Source organism: Glycine max, chromosome 12 (genome assembly GCF_000004515.6).
Source record: "Glycine max cultivar Williams 82 chromosome 12, Glycine_max_v4.0, whole genome shotgun sequence".
NCBI classification, from domain to species: domain Eukaryota; kingdom Viridiplantae; phylum Streptophyta; class Magnoliopsida; order Fabales; family Fabaceae; genus Glycine; species Glycine max.
In genome coordinates, this window is record NC_038248.2 from 40,965,888 (window position 1) to 40,987,767 (window position 21,880).

A 21,880-nucleotide genomic window follows, 5' to 3' on the forward strand; every position below is an offset into this window, starting at 1 on the left:
AGAATCACTAAATAGGTGTGAAATTATTTCAACTTAACATAATATTTTATATTTAAGTTTAAAATACACTCAGCTTAAATAATTATCCTCATTTTGGTGATCATACTTATCATTTAATAATTCTCTCTTGATTAGATATTAGATCCATCAAAATGAGTAATTTTAAGAAATTTTGGTCGATCACGAAGAAAGTAAATTAAATGAATTCATAATCTAGTTTTATTTATTTATTATTTAATAAAATAGGAGAAAGAAAGATTTTGTCCGTATAAATTTGTGAAGTCAATGAACATTGGTGTTTTTGTATGGTTGACTTTTCCTCAAGATGTTTCTAAATAAGTTAAAATATATTTTTTTATGTAAAATATCTAATATTCGGTTTTAGCTCTTTGGAAAAAAAATTATCTATTTTTTGTTCCGACAAAATTAAAATAATTTTTTTAACTTTAAGCCAAACCTATTGATATTAATATTGAGTTCAATTTAGCCCAAGGTGCTTGTGACTTTGGACATTTATTTTCTTCACTTCTCTGCCTACTTCCTACAATTCCTAATTTTTTGAATAACCCTAAACTACCATTTTCATATTATAAGTTTCATGTTCTCCCTATCTCTCCTACAGGACCTCCTGACACCTCACATTCCTTTCCCATTGCAACTTTTTCATCATTCCCTCCCTATCCTCTTTGCACATTTGAAGTCCTGCAAGTAGAAGTTGGGTCCACGAAGAGGCTGAGGTTTGAATAAATATATAAGTTATTAAAGTCGAATAAAAAAAAGGGGAAAAATCAGAACTGTTGTTGTGGAAAGGGTGTTTAATCCAAAAATGTATGGAAAAAAAAATTCAAAAACATTAATTTGGTATATATATTCTAAAACATATTTTAGGATTTACAAGTTTGTTATAAAATATTTCGTAATATAAATGTAAATATGTGTTTCACTATGCCTATTTCAGAAAAAAAAAATTGTTATATGAATTAGGTGTTCCATAATATATTTTTAGATTTATAAATATATTAATATTTCAGAATAGATTTGAAAATCCTGAAATGTGTTTTAACCATCACACCAACATCCACCATCAATGACTCAGGCTTTGCTCTAATAAGCTTTGCTGCTACTTCTGTTCATCCTCTCATAGCTGCATAGTGGAGAGGGATTCTCCTATCTTGATCACTCATCAAGCACAAATCTTCATATGTTTGCAACAACACATGAACAATCTCTACATGGCATTGTGCTGAAGCTAGATGATGAAGAGTGTGTTTGGAGCGGTCAACTCAAGGGCTAGTTGAGGTTTGTGTCTGAGAAGAGTTTTTGTGAAATCAAGGTGGTCAAGTAAAACTGATATGTGTAAGGGAGTTTCAGTGAAGGATGTTAGTGAAAGCTTGTGTAGGATAAGTGGGTCTCTCCCTATTAGATTGTGTTTAACTCAGATACACAGATACACTGCCTCACTCAGTGAATCATTTTCTTGATAACTAATTTTGTGAAACTGGTCTTCTAATTCTTTTAATCTTTGAATTGATTCAGACTATATATATGTCTTTAGAATCACTTGCCCAAAGAGTTTACGTTTACATATAGACTCATGATATACACGTACTAACCGAGAAATTTCCTACTAATTAAGACTCTTGATAACTACTTGGTGTAAACAACAACTGATTTTGCTATAAAATCTTGATATACAATTGATTTACATATAGACTCTGAACTGATCATACATATCGTAGAAGATTCACAATCTTGATCTATCCAAATTTAATTTGCTGCCAATTTAATTTGCTTTCAATCTTGATCTATCCAAATTTTTTAACTAAGAGTGTGTTTCAATTAAAAAAAATTTATTTTTGAAATTATGTTGGGATAAAAAAAATTGCGAGGGTAAAAGAAAATAAATGGTTGGTGTGCTTCCAAAGAGAAGAATATTGATGCGACATGTGGAGAGTCACAGGAGGAGAACCGGGATACGATGGTGTACACCACCATACCCGACCACAACATCTAGTCAACGACGCAAGACATGGACAGATCCTTCGCGCTGGCGAGCACCTCCATCGCGTAATAGGCAGCAACGGCTGCTCCCTAACTCGCGAGTGCAGTTTTAAGTATCCCCATATGCTCACACCCAATCGACGCGCTATGCGAGCTCAGACCTTGAAGAAGAAATATGATCATTGGCGTGAAGAAAGAGTCGTGCGTTCGAGAACAAAATTTTAGAAACTTTCAGATGAAAGTGAGGATGAAGGTTATAATAAAAATACACTAATATTTTGAAAGGTTTTTTATATCAAGAGAATTTTAATTTCTCACATTTTAGAAGAAAATTAAAATTTTACATTTTTAATTGTTTAAAATTTTGTTTTAAAAATTTAAATTTTTTATTAAAAAAAACATTCAAACAATAAATTTTAGATTAAAAAAATCTAAATTCTCTAATAAATAATTAAAATTCTTTATCCAAACGTATTTTAAGATAACTTTTTAAAAGAAATTTTGCCTCAGCGCCTCTAATAGGAGTTGTTGCTTAAATATTATTTAATTTACAAATTAACATGTTTTTTTTTTGTTGCTGAAATTTACTAATTAACATGTAATGTCTACATATAAAAGGCTATCAATGTACCGCATCACTTGTGTGTGAATTATCAGTCAAGTGAATTAGTGAATCAAAGTTTCGAGAGAAATACTCTTTTATCTCTCTTTCGAGAGGAATATCAATAATATTTTTCCCTTGAGAACGACCAGGAATATATATATAAGGTTCAGCAACGCATGCAAGCATTATGCATGGTTGAAGAGAAGAAAAAACCTTCTTCCTCTTTAAGTTGCATAACACTTTGTTTGAAAATAATATTGATATTCTTTTTTAAAAAAATCATTTTAAAGAATGATAATATTTAATTGGTGATCTATTAGTAAGACAATATTCATTTATCCGGAATTGGGATGGCCAGAAATAAGAAATACATTCATCCTCTGGATTAGGACTCACAACAGTAAAAATCAGTTTTGTATTTCAGCAAGTAAATCAGAATTTTATTTTGTATGTACATGAATTAGGAATGTGAATACTAAGAGACATAATAAAATATCAAAATCAGAATCAACACAATCAATCATACACGACGATTCTTGGTAGCCTTTCTAATTTGGGACAATGATTAATGAACAATATATCCGCAGATCCACATACTAAAATTTCTCTGCACACGGTCGTCAATTCTGGTAAATTCCACAACCGCAATCTGATCAATTTGGGGAGTATAATGTTGAAATTATCATCATTGCCACTATTACTCACTGCAAATATCTCTCTCATGGACCTACAGCTCTCGACCGATAAAACCTCTAGGTTTTGAAGTTGTGGCACTAACAATGGTGTCAGCAACGTCTCTATTTCATGGCATTGGCTGAGCTGAAATTTCTTGAGATTTGAGAACACACCCCTTGGAGACAAAGATCGTGTTAAATCAACAGCATCTTCCTCACAGATTGCAGTGAAACTATCTAAACCATAAATATTCAAAACTTGAAGGTTTTGGATATTAGTGCATAAGGAACAAGAGCTAGACAAACAGAACAAGCTCTTCAGCTTACAGCCGCCAATAATATCAATTTGATTCAAAGAAGAAAGAGGACCACTTGATGACAGAGCACCACATAAGCACACCCATTGATCATTGCGTTCCATACTCAATTTCTTAAGGTCTCTGGGTAGTAAATACAGCAATCCTTCGCATTGCCAAAACCGTACATTTTGATGATCTTCGTATAGAGAAACTGGATCATCAATATCAAATGCAAATATCAGATCCCTAACATCTTCTACATGGATATCATAAGTTTTAGGTCCATGACCTCTGTCCAGAATTTCTTGCACGTAACTATTGTAATTATCTTTGCCGAGAAAGATTCCTCCAAAACATTCAAGCATACTCATCCCTTGTACATCTTCTGCTATTATAGCTGAATCACAACGGAGATCCAGATATTGCAAATTGGTCAAACCGGGCAGTACACATCTTGGTGCCAGCGTTAAATGCTCATTTATGGACATATCAAGCCATTTCAAGTTTATTAGATTTTTCAAGCCTTCTGGTACTTGGCGAATCGAACAACCTGAAATGTCCAATCTTGACAATGCTTGTAGCTCTCCCAATGGAGGTATATATTCCAAATTTGAACAATTTTGGAGCACTAAAGAAACAAGAGACCTCAAGTTGGACAGCGAATGCGGCAAAGATGTCAAGAAATCATTATATGATATATTAAGTACTGTTAGAGCATTCATGTGTATGAAAAAACCCTCCGGAATGTGGCCGATACAATTACCAGATAAAATCAAGGTGGACAAGCGTGGACAATTAGGTGATATGCCTTCTGGGATTTCTTTTATTCTGTTTCCCCCCAATGAAACTACCTCCAAATCAACTATCCACTCCTTCACGTCAGGTATCTCACTCAAATTTCCTTCACATTTCACCATGTAATTGTTACTCTCATTCAAGATACGGCATGCCATGTTCCTCACCAGACCATGCATTTTTGTATGGTAATCATAACCCACAAACAAAGAATGGTCTACGAGTTTATTCGCCATGGCACACGCCTCATCAAATACTTCCCTCAAACTCCTCTTTACATTTTTTAACAAACCACTCTCAACAAGCTTTTTAACTAAGTAGCTTTTTGACTGGAAACCAGAATTGTTTGGTATCTGTGCAAAATATAACAAATACTTTTGCAGGTCCTTTTCAATTAAATTATCATAGCTACGTTTTAGTACTGTGAAGACTTCTTCCTTCACCTCTTCTCCCATCTCCAAATTTTCAAGTTTATTCAATTCATGTTTCCACATAATAGTGTCATAACAACCTTTCATGGTTCTAGCCATCACATTGATTGCAAGTGGTAAACCATCACACTTCCTTACAACAGATCTTGCAATCTCCACTACTTGAGGGGGAAGTGTTGCGGGTGTTCCATGGTGTCCAAGTTTTAGCAAAAATAACTCCCAATCTTCTTCTTCGTCTTCTTCTTTTTTCAAAGGGTATATTTGTATTGTATTATCTGGTAGGCAATCCATCTGTCGACACACATGTTTCAAACGACTTGTCATGATCAACTTAATGCCATTTACTTTGCCATTTACTTTAAGAGGAATTCCCACCTTTTGTAGATCAATATATCTCCAAACATCATCCAAAATAAGTACTGAATTTTCTATTTTCTCCAACTCCGATGACAAAATTGTTGCTCTACATCTCTCATCATCTCCATCAAGTTTTACCCCTATTTTTTTTGCAATCTGATGTTGCAATTTGAAAGTGGTGAAATCATGAGAAACAGTGACCCAGAAGACATGCCTGAAACTTCCCTTTCTTTTTATCTCATTCTCCATATAAGTTGCTAGGAATGTTTTCCCCACTCCCCCCATTCCATTTATGCCAATAACGAAAACTTGGTCATCCACCAGAAGCTTCCACATCTTTCCAACATTTAACTCAAATTGTTCACCAACAAATTCATTTGACAACACCAGAGGCTTATCAATCTTATGCTTTCGCAATTTATCAACCAAATCCGATGCATAAAAGTTAGTGAACCCTAACCAATCCACATCAGCAACATGTTTCTTCAGGTCTCGTAGTTCATCCATCCAGTCATCAACATCACCCTTGCGCTTCTTGCCGCGAGATTCTAGCCATTCTAATTGTTCCTTGATGTCATCTTCCTCTCTTGATAGATCGGAAACCAACTCATTTATCACACTAATCTTACTTTGGAAAATACCATTCGAATTGTTGCTTCCGACAATAGCATGCTCTGGTGCCCAACCTGTTTCATTTTTTTTAAAATTATGGAACATCACATAAAGTTCAACCTTAAAAACATAAAGCTCTCCAACGTGTTTACAGGAGGAGTTTTTATAGAAGAATTTAATATTTTAATAAAATTAAAATATCATATGTTCAAATAATTTTGTAAAACAGTAATGATAAGAGTATAACTTACTTCCTCAAACATGATGAAATATTTATAAGTTACTAATTAGGAAGTTTCTTAGACAATCCTATTTTATAGACCATTCATTTTGACCATAGGCCTTCGAACTGGTCCATTAGGCCCACCATAATGATCCTTTGGTCAACATAAGTAAGGTCATCTTTGACAAACCTTGATCGAGTATCCTTATTTCAACCTTGACAAGATATCATTGATCGGATCAGTCTGAATTGAGGAATTTTCAGTTAACTTCAATTGGATCATCTTTGACTCAATCTTGGTTGGGACTTCTTTTAACTAACCTCAATTGAGATATCTTTTCTCAACCTCAATTAGGTCATCTTCGCCCAACCTTGTTACATCATATTTTAATTAGTCTCAATTGGGACATTTGCCTCAATGAAGACATCTTGGAATTGTTGGTATAAGAAAAATTTATTTTAATCATAATTTTTAAAAGTGAGATGACTCAATCTCATCAACCAGATTTAGTACACATAAGTCAAGACTAAATAGGCTAGGGCTAGTTTATTTGATATGACTATCATTTTTTCTCACATGTACGATAAATAATAAAATTGATTATTGAAAATAAATGTATATTTTACTACCTAAAAAATAAAAGCACATGTCTAAAGTAAACCAACTCAAATAATGGGTACCTAGGATATGTACCTTCGAATAAACTTGTTGATTCATTATTTGTTTGATGGTTAATTGGAGCACCAACAGGGACAATCATTTCGCCAGCAACAACATCTTCAACCACTTCAATGCAATACGAGATGGATTAAAAAAAATCCAAGATTCAATTTTTCAACTTCAAGAAAAATATTGTAAAATAATATAAGACTAACTTATCAGTTCAAAGATGATAAAATATTTTGAAGAAAGAGTACGAGCACACACACACATAGAAGTGTTATTATTATATCATATTATTAAATTATTAATACATAGTTACTTTGGGACCTTAGTTTAGAAGTTTGAGACTATTATAGTTAAGCCAAAGTAAAAACATAACTAATTACTAGGCAAAAATAGTTATGAGTTAAAAACTATAGAACATTTAAATAGGATAGAAATATATTCAAATATATGATTTAAAGAGGTTTTAGAAGCATCATAAAAGTAAAGGTCACGATTTCCATTCCTATCTAAAAATGCTGATGAGCATGTTACTTACCTTGTAATGGATTCAGTGTATTTACAGTTTCTTGTGGATGGATTGAAGTGGAAGCAATGATGTTGAGAACTTCTTCATTGCTACAATAAACGGGGCATTTAGTAATGCCTTGTCCTTTTTGTTCTTTATCTAAATGCAGTTTAATTCTTGAATAACCTCCACCATACGTTTTTTCACAATGCTTGCACTTCCACTTCTGCTTCCCGTTCTCTTCAAAACTCGTTACTTCATTCCAGTACTTTTCATCACCTCTAGGTCGACCCATGATTTATTTCCTTAACACAAAATTAATTTTAAATATTATGCATTATATGTGCCTTATTATACCATACAACGAAAGAGGACATCTATGTTTGACTTAACACATTCATTAAATGAATAAATTATACCTATATTTTGTGAAGTTTAATGAAATTCATTGAGTAAAAGGTTATTTTGGTCCCTAGAAGTTTATAACGATGTAATAGTTTCAAAAACTAAAAAAAATCTTGAAAGTGTATTTCGTTAATCATGTTAGTCCAACATGTGTGATTTAAGCAGTTATATTAACATATATTTAAGGAACAAAATAATAACAAGTGCTTAATTTTGATTAATTCAAAAATGAACTTTGCTACCTTAAATTCACCTATAAGAAATCTATGCAATCTAACTAATCTTCAAATAAAAGGCCATAAACTAATGTTTAAATAAAAGGCCATAATGATGGTAAAAAGGGACTCTACGAACAATTGGAAAACTAAAATTCAATATCATTCATTTTTTTAGATTGAAAATCTTACTTTTCACATTTTTTTTATCATGTTTATATCCCCTTGTTTATTCAAATATTAATTAGTTTCTATAAAAAAAAATTAAGTGAATCAAACCAAATAAATTTTATATGTATGGAATTAATAAAATCAAAACCATGTCCTCAAATAAATAAAAAATGATGATTGTTTCAAAAGACAATTTTAATTCAAATTTTAGTTAAAAGACCAAAATAAATAATTTGAAAGATGAAGGATTAAAACCAATTTTAGTAGAAAATAAAGTAAGAAATTATATTTCTAAGGATTTAGATTAACTTTCATTTAAACAGTTAAAGTGTTGTTAAAAAAAAAAAAAAAGCAGTTAAAAGTGTTTTAAGCAACCCCATTCACAGTTCCTATTAACTTTGTTTTCCAAGCTATTGGATATCCAACAATTAGGATATGCAAAATCAGATAATAAAAAAAATAATAAGTAAAAGAAAGTCTCATGTCTGGTGTAACAAAGTGGTAAATCATGCATATATGAATCAATTTTGATTACAAAAGCAAAGAGAAAGAAATGGAATTACCAATTGAATTGAATAATGGCGTTCCAGGTGGTTGTGATTACTGAATGCAGCAACGGGATCTATTTGAATATCTGAAAATTTTACTAGTGAAAGAAGGGAGATTTTCTCTTCAGAACTGGAACTTGCCTCTGAACTCAATGGCTCTATTATATAGGATTAGGATGTTCAAAGGGTTGGGTATTCTTTATCAACTATTTGGACGCGGACTTTCTCAGAAGACTTGCAATTTCCTGGAAATTACTCAAAATGTGAAATTGTGACTAATGATGGCTTCATTTGTGGTCCTAAAAGGACAATGTCACCTTCCGGGAAAAAGACAATGCTTACTACCAACTACCAAGTCACGAGACCCACAGTCATTTATTCCTTTCGTTTCTAATTTAGACAAATGGTAGCTATACTTTCCCTCTTCAAACTCTATTTTTAAGATTGATTATTGTTTATTAGAAATTACAATTTTTGGTAAATTTTTCTTTTCATGATTCTTTTTTCTGATTTATATTAAATGAGAATCAAAACTCATCAAAATTGATGATTTAAAAAGACTTTCATCAATCATAGAAAGTATTTGAGAGAATGTGTAAGAGAGAATGTTATTAGTATTTTTTTCTATTTATAATTCATAGTCAACAAATTTTTTTGTATTTTATTATAAAATTTCATTTCATCTCTTTTATGTATTAATTATTTTTTTATTAAAATATCCTTATTTTTTTAATTTATAATTAAATGAACAGTAATTTAAACTGTCATTTTTTCTCTCCTACAAAGAAGATTGGAAAAGATGAATAAATTCTTATCAATATTAAGGATAAATTTTTTTAAAAAAATTACATTTAAAGATAAATTTAATGTTAATATCTAAATTAATTAATTTTTTTAATAAGCATAATTCAATAAATTATTTCTTATAAATAAAGAGGAAGGAAATATATAATAATAATAATAATAATAATAATAATAAGTACGGTTCATTATTATACTTTAAAAAAAACCTCGAGTATCTCGTACTTGAAGTTTAAAAATAAATTTAAATATATTTTTATTCTTTTAAATTTAAAATACTTTTAAGTTTGATCTCTCAATTAAAAAAAATTCTTTTTAATCTTTTAAATTCACGAAATATTATTTTTAATTCCCCATCTTCAATTTAAAGAACTAATTTGTTTTTTTTAATTCCTCAAATTCATCCTACAGAGTTAAAAATAGTATTTCCTAAATGGAAATGAACCTTTTTTTTATTGGGAGAACAAAATAAATAAATAAAAATACCTCAAATTGTGACTTGTGAGTGTTATGTGTTCTGACTATGACTAAAAAGTCTTGCACAAATGGACAATGAGGACTTGATTTGTAAAATACTGGTTTTTACTTTCTATCTGTGTGTTATACGCGATATTTATTTTAATTTTAATTTTTATCATAAAAATTAATATACGTTAATATAAAAAATTAAATTAAAAAGTAAAGTATGTAAAAATAAAACTAAAAATGTCATTAATTTAATTTAAAAAAATCACTTTACATAACTCCATTCATTTTGAAGAAATTAATAAGTGAGATAGTAACAACCAAGCAACCCGTGGAAAGAAAGGAAGGTAAATATCTATTTTAATATCCAAAAATTAAGTTTAAAATTTCATTTTTCAAGAATTATTTTAAAATCGTCTTACACTTCCGGATACCAAAATATATATTTAGCCAAGAAAGCATTATTGGGTGTATTATGTCCATCCAGCCATTTTAGTTTTACACAACAAATTGAGAGTGAATACTATTGATTTTGTTGATAATTAATTTTCATCAAAAAATTAACTAATTAATAAAATCTCTCATTTTCAATCATATTTTTTAAGACTTATCCATTGGTTAAGGATCAAGCCAGTACCACAATACCACTCAAACAATGACTTAGTTATTGGTAACATTCCTTAATTTGCTTCTAATCAAGTTTAGCAAAATAAATATTCCTATCTGTACTAAATTTCTATTTAAGCCAGATTTTTTCCTTCAAAATTATTTTAAAATTAAAATAAAACTTATTTGGTAATTATTTTTGTTTTAATGTTTCTTTGAGACTTAAAATTATTTGATGAAAAAATGTAAAATTTATATATTCTTGTTCAATTATATTTTTAGAACATAAAAAAAAATTAATTATGAAAATTGTTAACTAATTTTCTATTACACCCTATATTAACATGTTAATTTCTTTCTCAATAATAAAACAACACATACCAATTAATTGAGTCCCTAACCTTGTTGAGAATATAATATCATGTTCCTCTATTTTACTTGTTGAGTTCAGTCCCAACAAATCAAACAAAATGATGACATCATCTTGAAAATTTGGCCCATGGTCGATTGTTTTGCAAGCCCCTCTATTTTACTTGGAAAATAAAATGGAATGAGTAAACAGTTAGAATATGACAAATCATTCCCATTCTTATATATACTTTCTTATACAGAACCAGATCATCCATATTCAAACACACCCATGTTAACCCCATCCTCGTTAGTGTTTATCATTAGTTACATCAGGAGGAATATCATTAGTTACATTAGCACTATATCATAACTTCTAAATTACTCTATAGAAACAACATTATCACATATGGACCTTACCTAATGTTCAAATTACATAAAAGCTTGTAAATTACAGGCATTACCTACATTTCTACTTTCCCTGAAGATGAACAAGTGCTAGACCTGTAACAGATCGGTGAAGCAAACACATTATTTGCTTTGTTTAGCTGCAACAGTTCGCTGAACAGTTGAAACACCATCCACAAATTTTGTCCGGAAAAGAACATTTGCATTATTGAACATGCCTTCCTTCAAGGAAACCACAATAAACTGCAAATCAAAAGAACCAAAGAAATGAGGTTATTCAACTTATTGGATGCTGAACTGTCACTAGCAGGAACTTTGAAAATGACATGTCAGAATGAATTTAACAATAGCAGAACCAAAAGGAGAAGTATACAAGAAACCAAAAAAATCACACGACAACATCAACAATTATCCTCTACCTGAGAGTGCGGAAAGTGAGCCTTTATCATTCTCCCTATGTTTTGTGTGTGGCTCAAATCAAGAGCTGCATCAACCTGCAAGAATTAAACAATTAACATTTGACCCAACCACTATGCCTATTAATTTATCGAGAATGCTCAATCCATCAAACCTATCAAATAACCATGAATTTATCAACCTATCTATCATTAAAATAGTACGTAACTAGATCTATATTATTACAAACCAGTCCATCATCCAGTTTCACTTGTTTTCATTTTTACATATTCTACTTAGGACTTATTATCTCGGGGGGGAACCCTACTATTACACTCCTTTAAGTTTAATTGTCATCACTCATCAGCATTTTCAAAGATGCTGATAAGAAATAGGACGAATTACACTTCTTCCTCCCTTGAATGATGCTAAAATTCCATTGATTTTCCAGGTGTCTCCCCTTAAAGATGAAAATCTACTGCTCTTTATTAAATTTAAATGTGAATGAACCTTTCAAGAGCACTTTTCTTCTATTTGCTAATCTTAGACATTTGCAACTGATTCTGTATAGACATTTGCACTTTTCTTCTATTGGGGCTAGGTTAAGTGTCATGCATGATGCATCTACAACTCAGATCACAAGGTTTTTTACAGGATCCACATGTGTATACATTATAGAGGCAAACTTAGATGATTTTAGTATTTCACTGTTACGAATTCAATGCAGACTCTTTACTGTTCCGAATTCAATGCAGACCCTTTAGTGTCATGAATTAAGGCAAACTTAGATGATTTCAGTATTTCACTGCTTCTGTTTTACTGGGATTCTAAAAAAAATACAAAGAAACTAATGTAAAACATACCTCATCAAGGATGTAAAGTGGAGCAGGTTTGAACAGAAGCAGTGCCAGAATCAGAGAAAGTGCAAGCAGTGATCGCTGACCTCCACTTAATTCAGACAATGATTGCTTCCACACACTTCCAAATGCAACACGAACCTCAAGACCATCAAGGAAGCTGCATCCTTCTGGAGGTTCTAACTTGGCCATTGTTCCCGGTAGTAGCATAGAAAAGATGGATCCAAAGTCACTGGATGAACAAAATAAAAACATAATACTCAACCATTATCAAATGAAATAGAACAATAAAATAATCGGGTAGTCAGTAATTCAGTCTGTTACAAACTAATTCTTCCAAAAGCTTAAGTGAAGTCTCATGATTGATGTTATATCTAATAGACTAACACGCCCATAGAACAATAATCAGCCATAATAGACTGATTCTGTTTTTTTTAGGGATTTAGGGTACAACATTTTGGGCAAGCTGTAATTATATATTTCCTGTTTTAAAGGGATTTCTTGTTTATAAAGTCACTTTTGTTCCAACAGATTAGATTTTTTCCTTTGATAGTGATAGGACTTTCTGGATCCCAAATTTGTGTACATCTTCCTTTTTTATGCTGCCCTGTAATCCCATTTTTCATCGAGAGGAATGAAAACACCACTTTCCAAAAAAAATCTATATACTGAAACTCAACTTTTAACATGGATTATGAGGCAAGAATCAACCTCTTGACTGTTTGATCACAAGGATCTTATATCATCTTAACACACTCAACAATCAAAAAGCAGAAAGTTATCATGCGAAAAAATGGTTTCATATCCAACAAGTATAAATTGAACGGATCAAATTACATTAAAGAAAATAATAATAATAACTCACTTATTCACTTTGATCCAGGTAACATTTAGTGTCTCCTTCTTCTTCTCATCTAGCTCTTCAATCACCATCTTGATTTTAGACTTGTCATTCTAGGAAAAATAAATAGATAAATAGATTAAGCATTTATGGAAGAAAGTTAGAAAAATGTGGAAATAGATTGGAAATTACCTCAATTATGTTTTTTTTGGACATCAAATCATTGTACTCATCTTCAGCCTTCTCAAACATTGCCATCACTTTCTTGTTCACCCTTTTCTCAAGCCTTATGGATGCAAAACAATAAAAACAAAAGTGTCACCACAGTAAATGAGGATATCTAATTGTAGTTGCACATGAATTGATATTAGTAATGTTAGACTTTCAAAGCAACACACCCAGATTGTTCAGCCTGAAGCTTCTCAAGTTCTTCCCTAGCTTTAGTAGGATCACGAGAAGAAAAATCATAATCAGTTCCACTTCTACCAAACAACTGTTTTTCAGAAGCAATCCATGCATGCTTCTCTATTAATTTATCTACTCTCACAGAGCAGTCTTTCTGTTCCATCTCCATTCGTTTTACCTAGAATAATAGAATGACGAGATTGTTCTTCAGCACACAATTCCAAGTTATACAGAAAAGCGCTGTTAAATATTACCTCATTTTCCATCCTCTTCCTTTCAAGATTACTCTCACTAATTTTATGTTCAAGCTTTTGCTGCTCTTTAATAATAGCACTGATTTCCTGATCACATTCCTTCATTTTTAGGCGAACTGATTTCAGCTGTGACTGAACTTGATCAAGATTATCCCGTGCAGCAACAACCTGTACCTCAAAGGGTTGAGAACACAATCTTCCTCTACAGAAAGAGAACTAATGAAAATAATTACAAATGCTTACACTGGATCTTTGTTCTTCTACTTCAGAGGCAAGATTACTGATCAGTGTTCCCAATGATGCTAACTGATTCTCCAAAGATGCTTGCTCCTGTATAACAGCTTCCATTTCCATTACAAGTCTCTCCTTTTCACTATCATGTCCCTACAAACCAGCAAGCAACCAATTAATTATCCCTCTGTAGTGATTAATTACTTACTTGGTTTAGTTGGTTACACTATCTATTTTAGTTTATTATTAATTCTGAGTGCTAAAAATTATTGAAATTGTATCCCTGTGTTTTTCTTCAACGACAACCTATAAACCACATTCCCCACTCTTGACTTAAGATCGTCAGTGTGAACTGTTTTGCTTTCTAGTTTCTAGCTGATTCCACAATCTATATCACTGACACCCAATATGCTAGTTTATTCACTCAAAAATGTCTCAAACATATGCGAAGACAGGACTGTAAAGAAAAAGTATAAAAGTTCTAAAAATTCAATTATGCTAGCTACTTTCAACAATTGCAGGGACCATTGTCAAACATTGCATAAAAAACACACATGCCAATCAACCACATCCTCTAGCAATTGAAGAATGAGGACATAACACGAATTAAATATACCTTCAACTATGGTCAAATATTGGCCTATCAAAAGTTCCATTGCACCATGGCCATAATGGAAATCTCCAATAGGCCATCACAGAAAATCCAATCTTTCATCCAAACATGATTTTGGCACATGCTTACAAACTAGAGTTTTACAAGTACAACTAACTACTTGACAATTATCCAGTTGTTATAAATCAGTTAAATGAATCATGATATGATTTAAAAATAATAAATTTTCAAGCATACCTTCAGATCTTTTAATGATGACTGCATTTGAGATTTGATTGTCTTTATCTTTTTCTCCAAGCCTTTTAGCCTACTTTCTCTGTTATTGTCATGATCTTTGATTGATTTCTCAAGAGATGAAACAGTTTTAACACAGTCCTTATATAAAAGTTGCTTGTCCTTCACTGTAGATTTTACTTCATTAAGCTCTTGCTCAATCTTCTTCACTAATTCTCCGAGCTATAAAGAAAAATGAGATGAGGATTAGGGTGAAAAGGAGCAGACAAAGATGATTAACATGGAGAAAAATAACATTGGAAGTTACATGGAACTAAGGTAGAATTGCAGTGTTTGTTCATGAATCAATTTTAGAATTTAGACAAAAAGAAAGGAATCAAAACCTTATGATGCTCATTTTGCTCAGCTCTGCTCTGAAACAATGAAAGGTCGTACAACTTCAGTTCTAATTGTGCTTTGAGATCTATAAATTTTTTCTGAAGTGGGAGGAGCTTTGAGATCTGGATTTGAATATAAAAAGACAATACAAAGATTTATAAGATTGAAATTATGAGCTCATATACAAAAAAATTGGGATAGAAAAATGACTAAGCTTGAAGATTATAAAAATTAAAGTAATCAATACACAAATATATGTGTAACAAATCTCCCAAGTCAAAAGAAAATCATAATGAGAGTTGAGTTCAGTCCATACATAACAGCACTATTTTTTTGTATGCCTTTGTAAAATGTATTAAGACAAAATATGTGTAGAAATATGGTCAAATTACTACTTGGCAACCATCTCTCCGAGAGGTAACTTTTGGGGATAAGCTTAATCCATTTCTAACAAATGCTAAACCGAAACATTGTGAAACCAACTAGCATGTACTCTTATCCCTGCCATAATATTTTATCCTCTCACACCACACCACCATTTCATATGAACAATGAAGCTTTCAATCTTTAAACTTCTACTTCTTGGAATTTTATTTTTGTTGAAACTTTCCTGATTGAGAAACTTTAAATTGAAAGCTCTCTATAGGATAATTTACTCTTTTCCAATAGGATTTCAACTTTAGATTCCACTGAAGATTATTATTGCATTGACCTATTTTCAAGTCAACACCAATTCTCCAATAGTGTTGGCTTGCTGATCTATCTTAGTAGTCCAAGGTCTCCAAAACATGAAATCTTTTAGTTGGGGCAGACATTTATGAAATTTTGAGGAAAACTGGATCTTTAAAGAGAGCAATTTATCATATGCATTTCTTATTTTGGCAGTGTGCCCCCAAAAGCAGTGATTTGGTGACTTTGCCTGAAGTGAAATGCCAGAAGGATCAAAGTGTTTTCTAAGTTTCCATGTTATTCTGGAAAAAGGTGTGTTCATAGTCTACCTTTGCCTCAATCTCTGACAACCTTCTTTGATGCACTGAAAGTTTTGACTCAGCCTCAGACAAAGCATGAAGTTGCCCCAAAAGATCACCACCTCCCCTGTTACAACAAACAGTCATAACATATCCAGAAATACAGCATCTTTGCATATGCAAGGGTAAGGCTGCGTACAACATCCCTCCCCCATACCTTCGCATAGCGAAGAGCCTCTGGGCAATGGGGTACGAAAGTTTATATATATATATATATATATTTATGTGTGTGTGTGATTGCTTAAAATGCCATCAGATACTAGCATTCAACAACTAAGGGACTGCATTGGTTAGTAGAGAACAGTACTTGTTCAGCTAAAACAAATAAATTCTGTAAACTTGTTAAAAACTCATAATATTCTATGCTTTTCAGATCAGCATATTGTACAGAGAATAGGAGATATATGTGCATTCCAGTTACAATTGTAATAATGATAAAAGAAGATAGCACCATACTTGCGGCTTCCACCCGTCAGAAGACCACTTGGCTGAAATATATCTCCTTCAAGAGTGACACTTGTGGTGTGAATCTCCCGATTAAATGCCACCTATTAGGCATCCAACAAAAATGCAAGACAATTTGAGCAAGATGATCATGTGGTAGAATAGACAAGTATGATTGTAAAAACCAAAAATTAGATGAAGTATCACATATGAAAACAAATAAGACTCAACTAGTTAAATACAGACATTGTGCACCAGAGTTTAAAAGCATTTCTATTTAACATTACGTAAATGTACAGTAAGGAAATTATAGTATGTTACAAAAACATTTAAGAGCTGAGCATACAGTAGCCAAATACTTATAGAAAAGACCATCAAGCTCCAAAGTTATGCATATGAAAAGAACAATGCAGATCTAAAGTACAAAATGTGGACAACATAATATAAGTTAAGGATTTATCCCACATTATAAAATTAATGTTTCATGTAAATCAACAGAAAAAAAGGGGGGGCATCACTCATTACCTCCTTTGCAGCGTCAATGGTTTTGCAGACAAAGGTTGAACCAAATACATATTCCATTGCACTCTAGGAACAAATATAAAATTTAGTTAGAAGAGAGTGTAGTCTAACGTAAAATGGAACCTAAAATCTAACCAAAATTTCCAGACAGAAGCTGGTCAAGACAGCCGGCATGATAAAATGCAAAATAAAACTGGAGAAGAATATTAGAACTTCCAATTGGTATGGAAAATGCCTTTAGTACCCATGCATTAGATATCATTGCATTATTATAAATTGAAATTCAAAGAAACAAACCCGCAATTCTTCTTCATAACCAACCAAAGAAAGAGCTACTTCAGCATTTCCCTTGCCCACCTGAAATGAAAGTAACAAAAATCTTAGCTGCTAGTGATAGCAAAAAATAAGTAGATAAGTATATTACAAAAAAATTGCAGAGACCAACCAATCTAACAGCAGCTTGTTGAACTCTGGAGGAAACACTGTAGGATTGTATCTTGTTCAGAGGTATAATTGTCACTCTTCTTCTAAGATTGCCATTCTGTAGTAGTTGTTTTCCAGTATTTTCTGTGTCGACAACAACATTATACAACTTTCCAGCGGCTGTAACCTGAAAATGGCAATATTCCAAGGCTTAACATAAGAATTTTCATTTATAAATTCAGGTACAAGTTATTATGCTGTCCAACCTCTAGGGCAGTCATTGTGGACCTATCCTTTACTTTGATGAGTTTTGCAACAACACCTTTCACCTTCGACCTATCAAAATTCTTAACAGGATCACAGTATGTAAATTCAACATTTGCCAGGTTTGCTGAAAGATTGCGTATTTCATCCTTCAACTTTTGCACACAGTCCATCTCAGTCATACGCTCCTAGATGATAATTTACAGGAGAATTTATTTAAACAAGACTCAAACCTTTTTACATTGGAAAGCAACTAGCAGAAGAGAAACCAATCAAACCTTTTGTAAATCTTCCATCTCACCCTCTTTATAAGAAAGAGACTCCAACTCCATTCTAACATTCCCCACATCTTTTTTTCTAGTGCTGAGCTCATTTTCAACAGCATTAGCTTCTTCACATTTTGACCTTAATTGACTTGTTTTCTCCTTCAGTTCCTTTTCACAATGGCTAATTTTGGCTTTCAGCTGTTTCAATTCTGTTTCAGTACTCCCAACTGCTACCTTTGCATCCCTTAATTGATCCTCTAAGCATTTCTCTTCATTACCACTGCTCTTGCCAGCTAAAACACCCTGTCAAAATTTTTTAGCAACAGGATAAAATTAACACCTCAATCTAACAGAAATCCCACTGAGAGACATCACAAAGCCAGGCAACTTAAGCCTTTACCTGGTATTCTTTTTCATGCTCCTCTAGACTCTTTGTGAGCTCATCAACTTTATTTTTCAGATCTGCCACCCCCTCTTCAGCCTTTTTAACAGCAGAGGCCTTCTCTTGTACAGAATGCTTCAATTCTTCAATATTTTTAACAAGCTTAAAACACAAAGGTTCAAAACCCAAATATCAGCTTCACAAAATAGAAATATTTCAAAACATTAGCAGCATAAGAATTTGGTACATAGTATTGTAATTGAGCAAACAAATCCAGAATATCACTGACATACATTTGCTTTGTTGGCTTCTTCACTCCTCAAAGTGTCTTCTTTATTATTTAGTACAGATGTCTCCCTCACAAGATTCTGGGAAAGTGCATCTACCTTCTCGGACAGAGATTTCATTTCTCCACCCATGTTTGCTTCCTTTTCAGCAGTCAACTGAGTTATTTTGGTCTCCATTTCCTTTATTTCCACCTTATTTATCTTAGCAACGTCATCAATCTCGGCTATCCTGGCTTTCACTTCTTCCACCTCAGAAGCAGCATTGTCTTTAATCCTCTTCGCTTGAACATACTCATAAGCAATACAAAATCTTCTCAACCTATCTAACTCTGCATTGCCATTAGCCCATTGCATGTACTGTGTCTTTTCTTTCCTTAACTTCTCCAGAGCAGGCAGTATCTCCTGGTCAAGAAGCTTGTTAATCTCATCAACCTTACTCTGCTTCTTCTCAAGTGTTTTAAGAGCAGCCTCTTTCTTTGTCTCATACATTCTCGTCCCCGCAGCTTCCTCAAGCATAGACAATATCTCTTGCGGTTTCATATTTAAAACCTTAGTGATGCGCCCTTGCATTATAAGGAAATGTGGATTATTAACATTTAGCTGCACTGAATGAAAAAGGTTCTGAACTTGACTAGGCTGTGCAAGCTTCCCATTGATCAAATACTTGTTCCTGCCCCCAACCACAATCTGAATTGTACCCCCAACACATAACATAATACACAAAATGAGAACTTTCAAAGTGGATCATCAATAACAAATTTTTTATTTTAAAATGTAATACTCACTCAACCCATTATTAAAACAAAAACAACCGCTTTAAATTTATAAAGGTAGAGACAGTAAATCAATTCAAGCAACTTTTAAACTCCTCAAGCGTACTGCTCAACTCCTCCCCACACAGACAGTAGGCTGACCCTAATGGGTTAGGACTTTCAGTATATTCTAATTGATGGATAACAATTAATGACTGGATGACATTGTAAAAAACATTTAACACTGTCAGTAGTAATTCTTCCTCGCCAAAATAACCTAAAAATGGAAACTTAATCCATGACTTGTGGTAAAGTACCCTAAAACCGAAAAGTTGAAGCATCGGAGGCAAACAAAGCTGAAAGATAAAACCAAAAACAAATCCTGATTTATTTCATTTCAAATAATAACATTTTTTAATGCTAATTATCAAACAAAAACAATAAACAGTATCTCAACAACAAAAAACTACAAAATTGATACATAACTTAAAAATAACCTTAAAATGGAAAATTAAGGCACCGGACACAAATAAACCTGAAATCTAGAAGACAAAACTACAAAAATTAGCAAACTAAGTTGGGCCAAGTAGTGAGGAATTCAGGTAGTTTGTATGAGGTCCTATGTAAGTTCCAACTTCATTGCCCATATTGTATACTAAAAAATTTAAAATAAATAAATAAATAACTTAACTGCTAGAAATAAAAAGTCAAAATTTTCTTTCCTTCCACCATTTCTTCAATTCAAATGTCAAAATCCTTAAAAAAAAATCTTAAAATGGAAAGTTAAAACATCAAATTCATATAAAACTTAAAATTTGGTGACAAGACCTAACAAATTAACACGCTAGGGTGCAAGATCCAAACTTCGTTGCTACAGTCATAAAAAAATGAAGAATTAAAAAAGTGAACCTGTCTTGTTACTGTGATCTCGGAGTGTCCTTCGTATCCGAGAGGGCTTCTGGAGCTGTGGGAGTTGTCGAAGACGACGGAGACGGTGGCCTTGGTGATGCCGGCCTGGCCCTGCTTGTATACGAGTTCCTGGAGGTTGGAAGCCCTGACCTGCTGCAAGTTGGTGATGCCGAGGACGAAGCAGATGGAATCGAGGATGTTGGACTTGCCGGAACCGTTCAAGCCGGTGATGGCGTTGAAGAAAGGGTCAAAGCCCGGAACCACGGTGCGGGTCGCGTAGGACTTGAACCCTTCCAGGCAAATCTCCTTGATATACATCGCCGGAGAGGGAGGGGAGGAAACCACGCCGTTTTCAGGGTACTCGCAAAGCAAAGGCGGGAAATTTTAACAAGATTCAAAATGACCCTCGATTTCGCCACTTTATTTAAGTTTTGCATTTTTTTTTTTTTACTTGATCAAAAATACTCTATTCGTGATACATAATTCTTATTAGTTAAAGAAATTTTTTTAAAAAAAAACAAACATTCATTTTTTTCACTAAATAAATCATACTTTTTGGGTTTTTGAGATTAAATTGTTACTAATTTAGATATACAGAAATCAAAATAACCATTTTTAAAATCATGAAAATACCGAAATCAAAGATTATGAGGCTTTAGAATGACTATTAATTACTTGATAAAAAAAAAGAATGATTATTCATTAAATATATTTCATTTGATTTTCATTTATTAATAATATGTAAACCTAACTCATAGAAGTAATGTAACAGTGTAAGAAAATTAATAAATATTTATTCTTTAATACAAGTGAGTGAGGATTAATATCTCAAATATAACATCAAGTTTTGTAATCTTAATCAATTTTTTTTATAAACCCACAAAATTATATTATTCTAGAGATTTTCTAATTTTTTCTCCAATAGAAAATCAAACTTGTGTGTCATAATTGTCTATAAATTAATTTATATGCAAATAATTACTTGGTATAATTGTTCATAAATTAATTTATATATCCGTAAAAAAATATTTTGTATAAATGAATGTGATGCTGATACGTACATAAAAAAGGTATACAATTTTTTGTGAATTACTTCAGAAACTAACACCTGAAACTTTTCTATTTAAGATTATTCTTGTTTGTAAGTTTGTATATTTATTTATTTGTATGTAAATGAATGTGAGACTGATACGTTAAAAAAAAGGGTATAAAATCTGTATGAAATTACTTCAAAAATTGGCACTTGAAACATTTCT

General features: G+C 32.3%; 2 protein-coding genes across 3 annotated transcripts; both read right to left on the reverse strand.

Moving 5' to 3' along the window:
* Nucleotides 1–2,956: 2,956 nt before the first annotated feature.
* LOC102660573 (probable disease resistance protein At1g61300) lies at nt 2,957–8,727 on the reverse strand. 2 transcript variants are annotated; one of them, XM_006592898.4, is made up of 4 exons: nt 8,526–8,727; nt 7,202–7,476; nt 6,691–6,774; nt 2,957–5,847 (listed from the first exon to the last, which is right to left on the reverse strand). In XM_006592898.4, the coding sequence occupies exons 2-4, from the start codon at nt 7,464–7,466 to the stop codon at nt 3,122–3,124; spliced, it is 3,075 nt and encodes a 1,024-aa protein (XP_006592961.1). In that variant the 5' UTR covers nt 7,467–7,476; nt 8,526–8,727; the 3' UTR covers nt 2,957–3,121. The 2 variants fall into 2 exon arrangements, with proteins under 2 accessions (XP_006592961.1, XP_006592960.1); XM_006592897.4 differs by having other exon boundaries at nt 6,691–6,783; nt 8,526–8,726.
* Nucleotides 8,728–10,946: 2,219 nt separating this feature from the next.
* On the reverse strand, nt 10,947–21,022 carry LOC100780995 (structural maintenance of chromosomes protein 2-1). The gene is made up of 20 exons (XM_003540475.5): nt 20,625–21,022; nt 18,970–19,650; nt 18,695–18,838; nt 18,307–18,597; nt 18,031–18,216; nt 17,787–17,951; nt 17,639–17,698; nt 17,345–17,407; nt 16,832–16,923; nt 16,346–16,442; nt 15,353–15,469; nt 14,973–15,191; nt 14,135–14,275; nt 13,892–14,059; nt 13,631–13,815; nt 13,425–13,518; nt 13,257–13,345; nt 12,398–12,623; nt 11,558–11,632; nt 10,947–11,381 (listed from the first exon to the last, which is right to left on the reverse strand). The coding sequence occupies exons 1-20, from the start codon at nt 20,940–20,942 to the stop codon at nt 11,262–11,264; spliced, it is 3,531 nt and encodes a 1,176-aa protein (XP_003540523.1). The 5' UTR covers nt 20,943–21,022; the 3' UTR covers nt 10,947–11,261.
* Between the last annotated feature and the right edge of the window lie 858 nt (nt 21,023–21,880).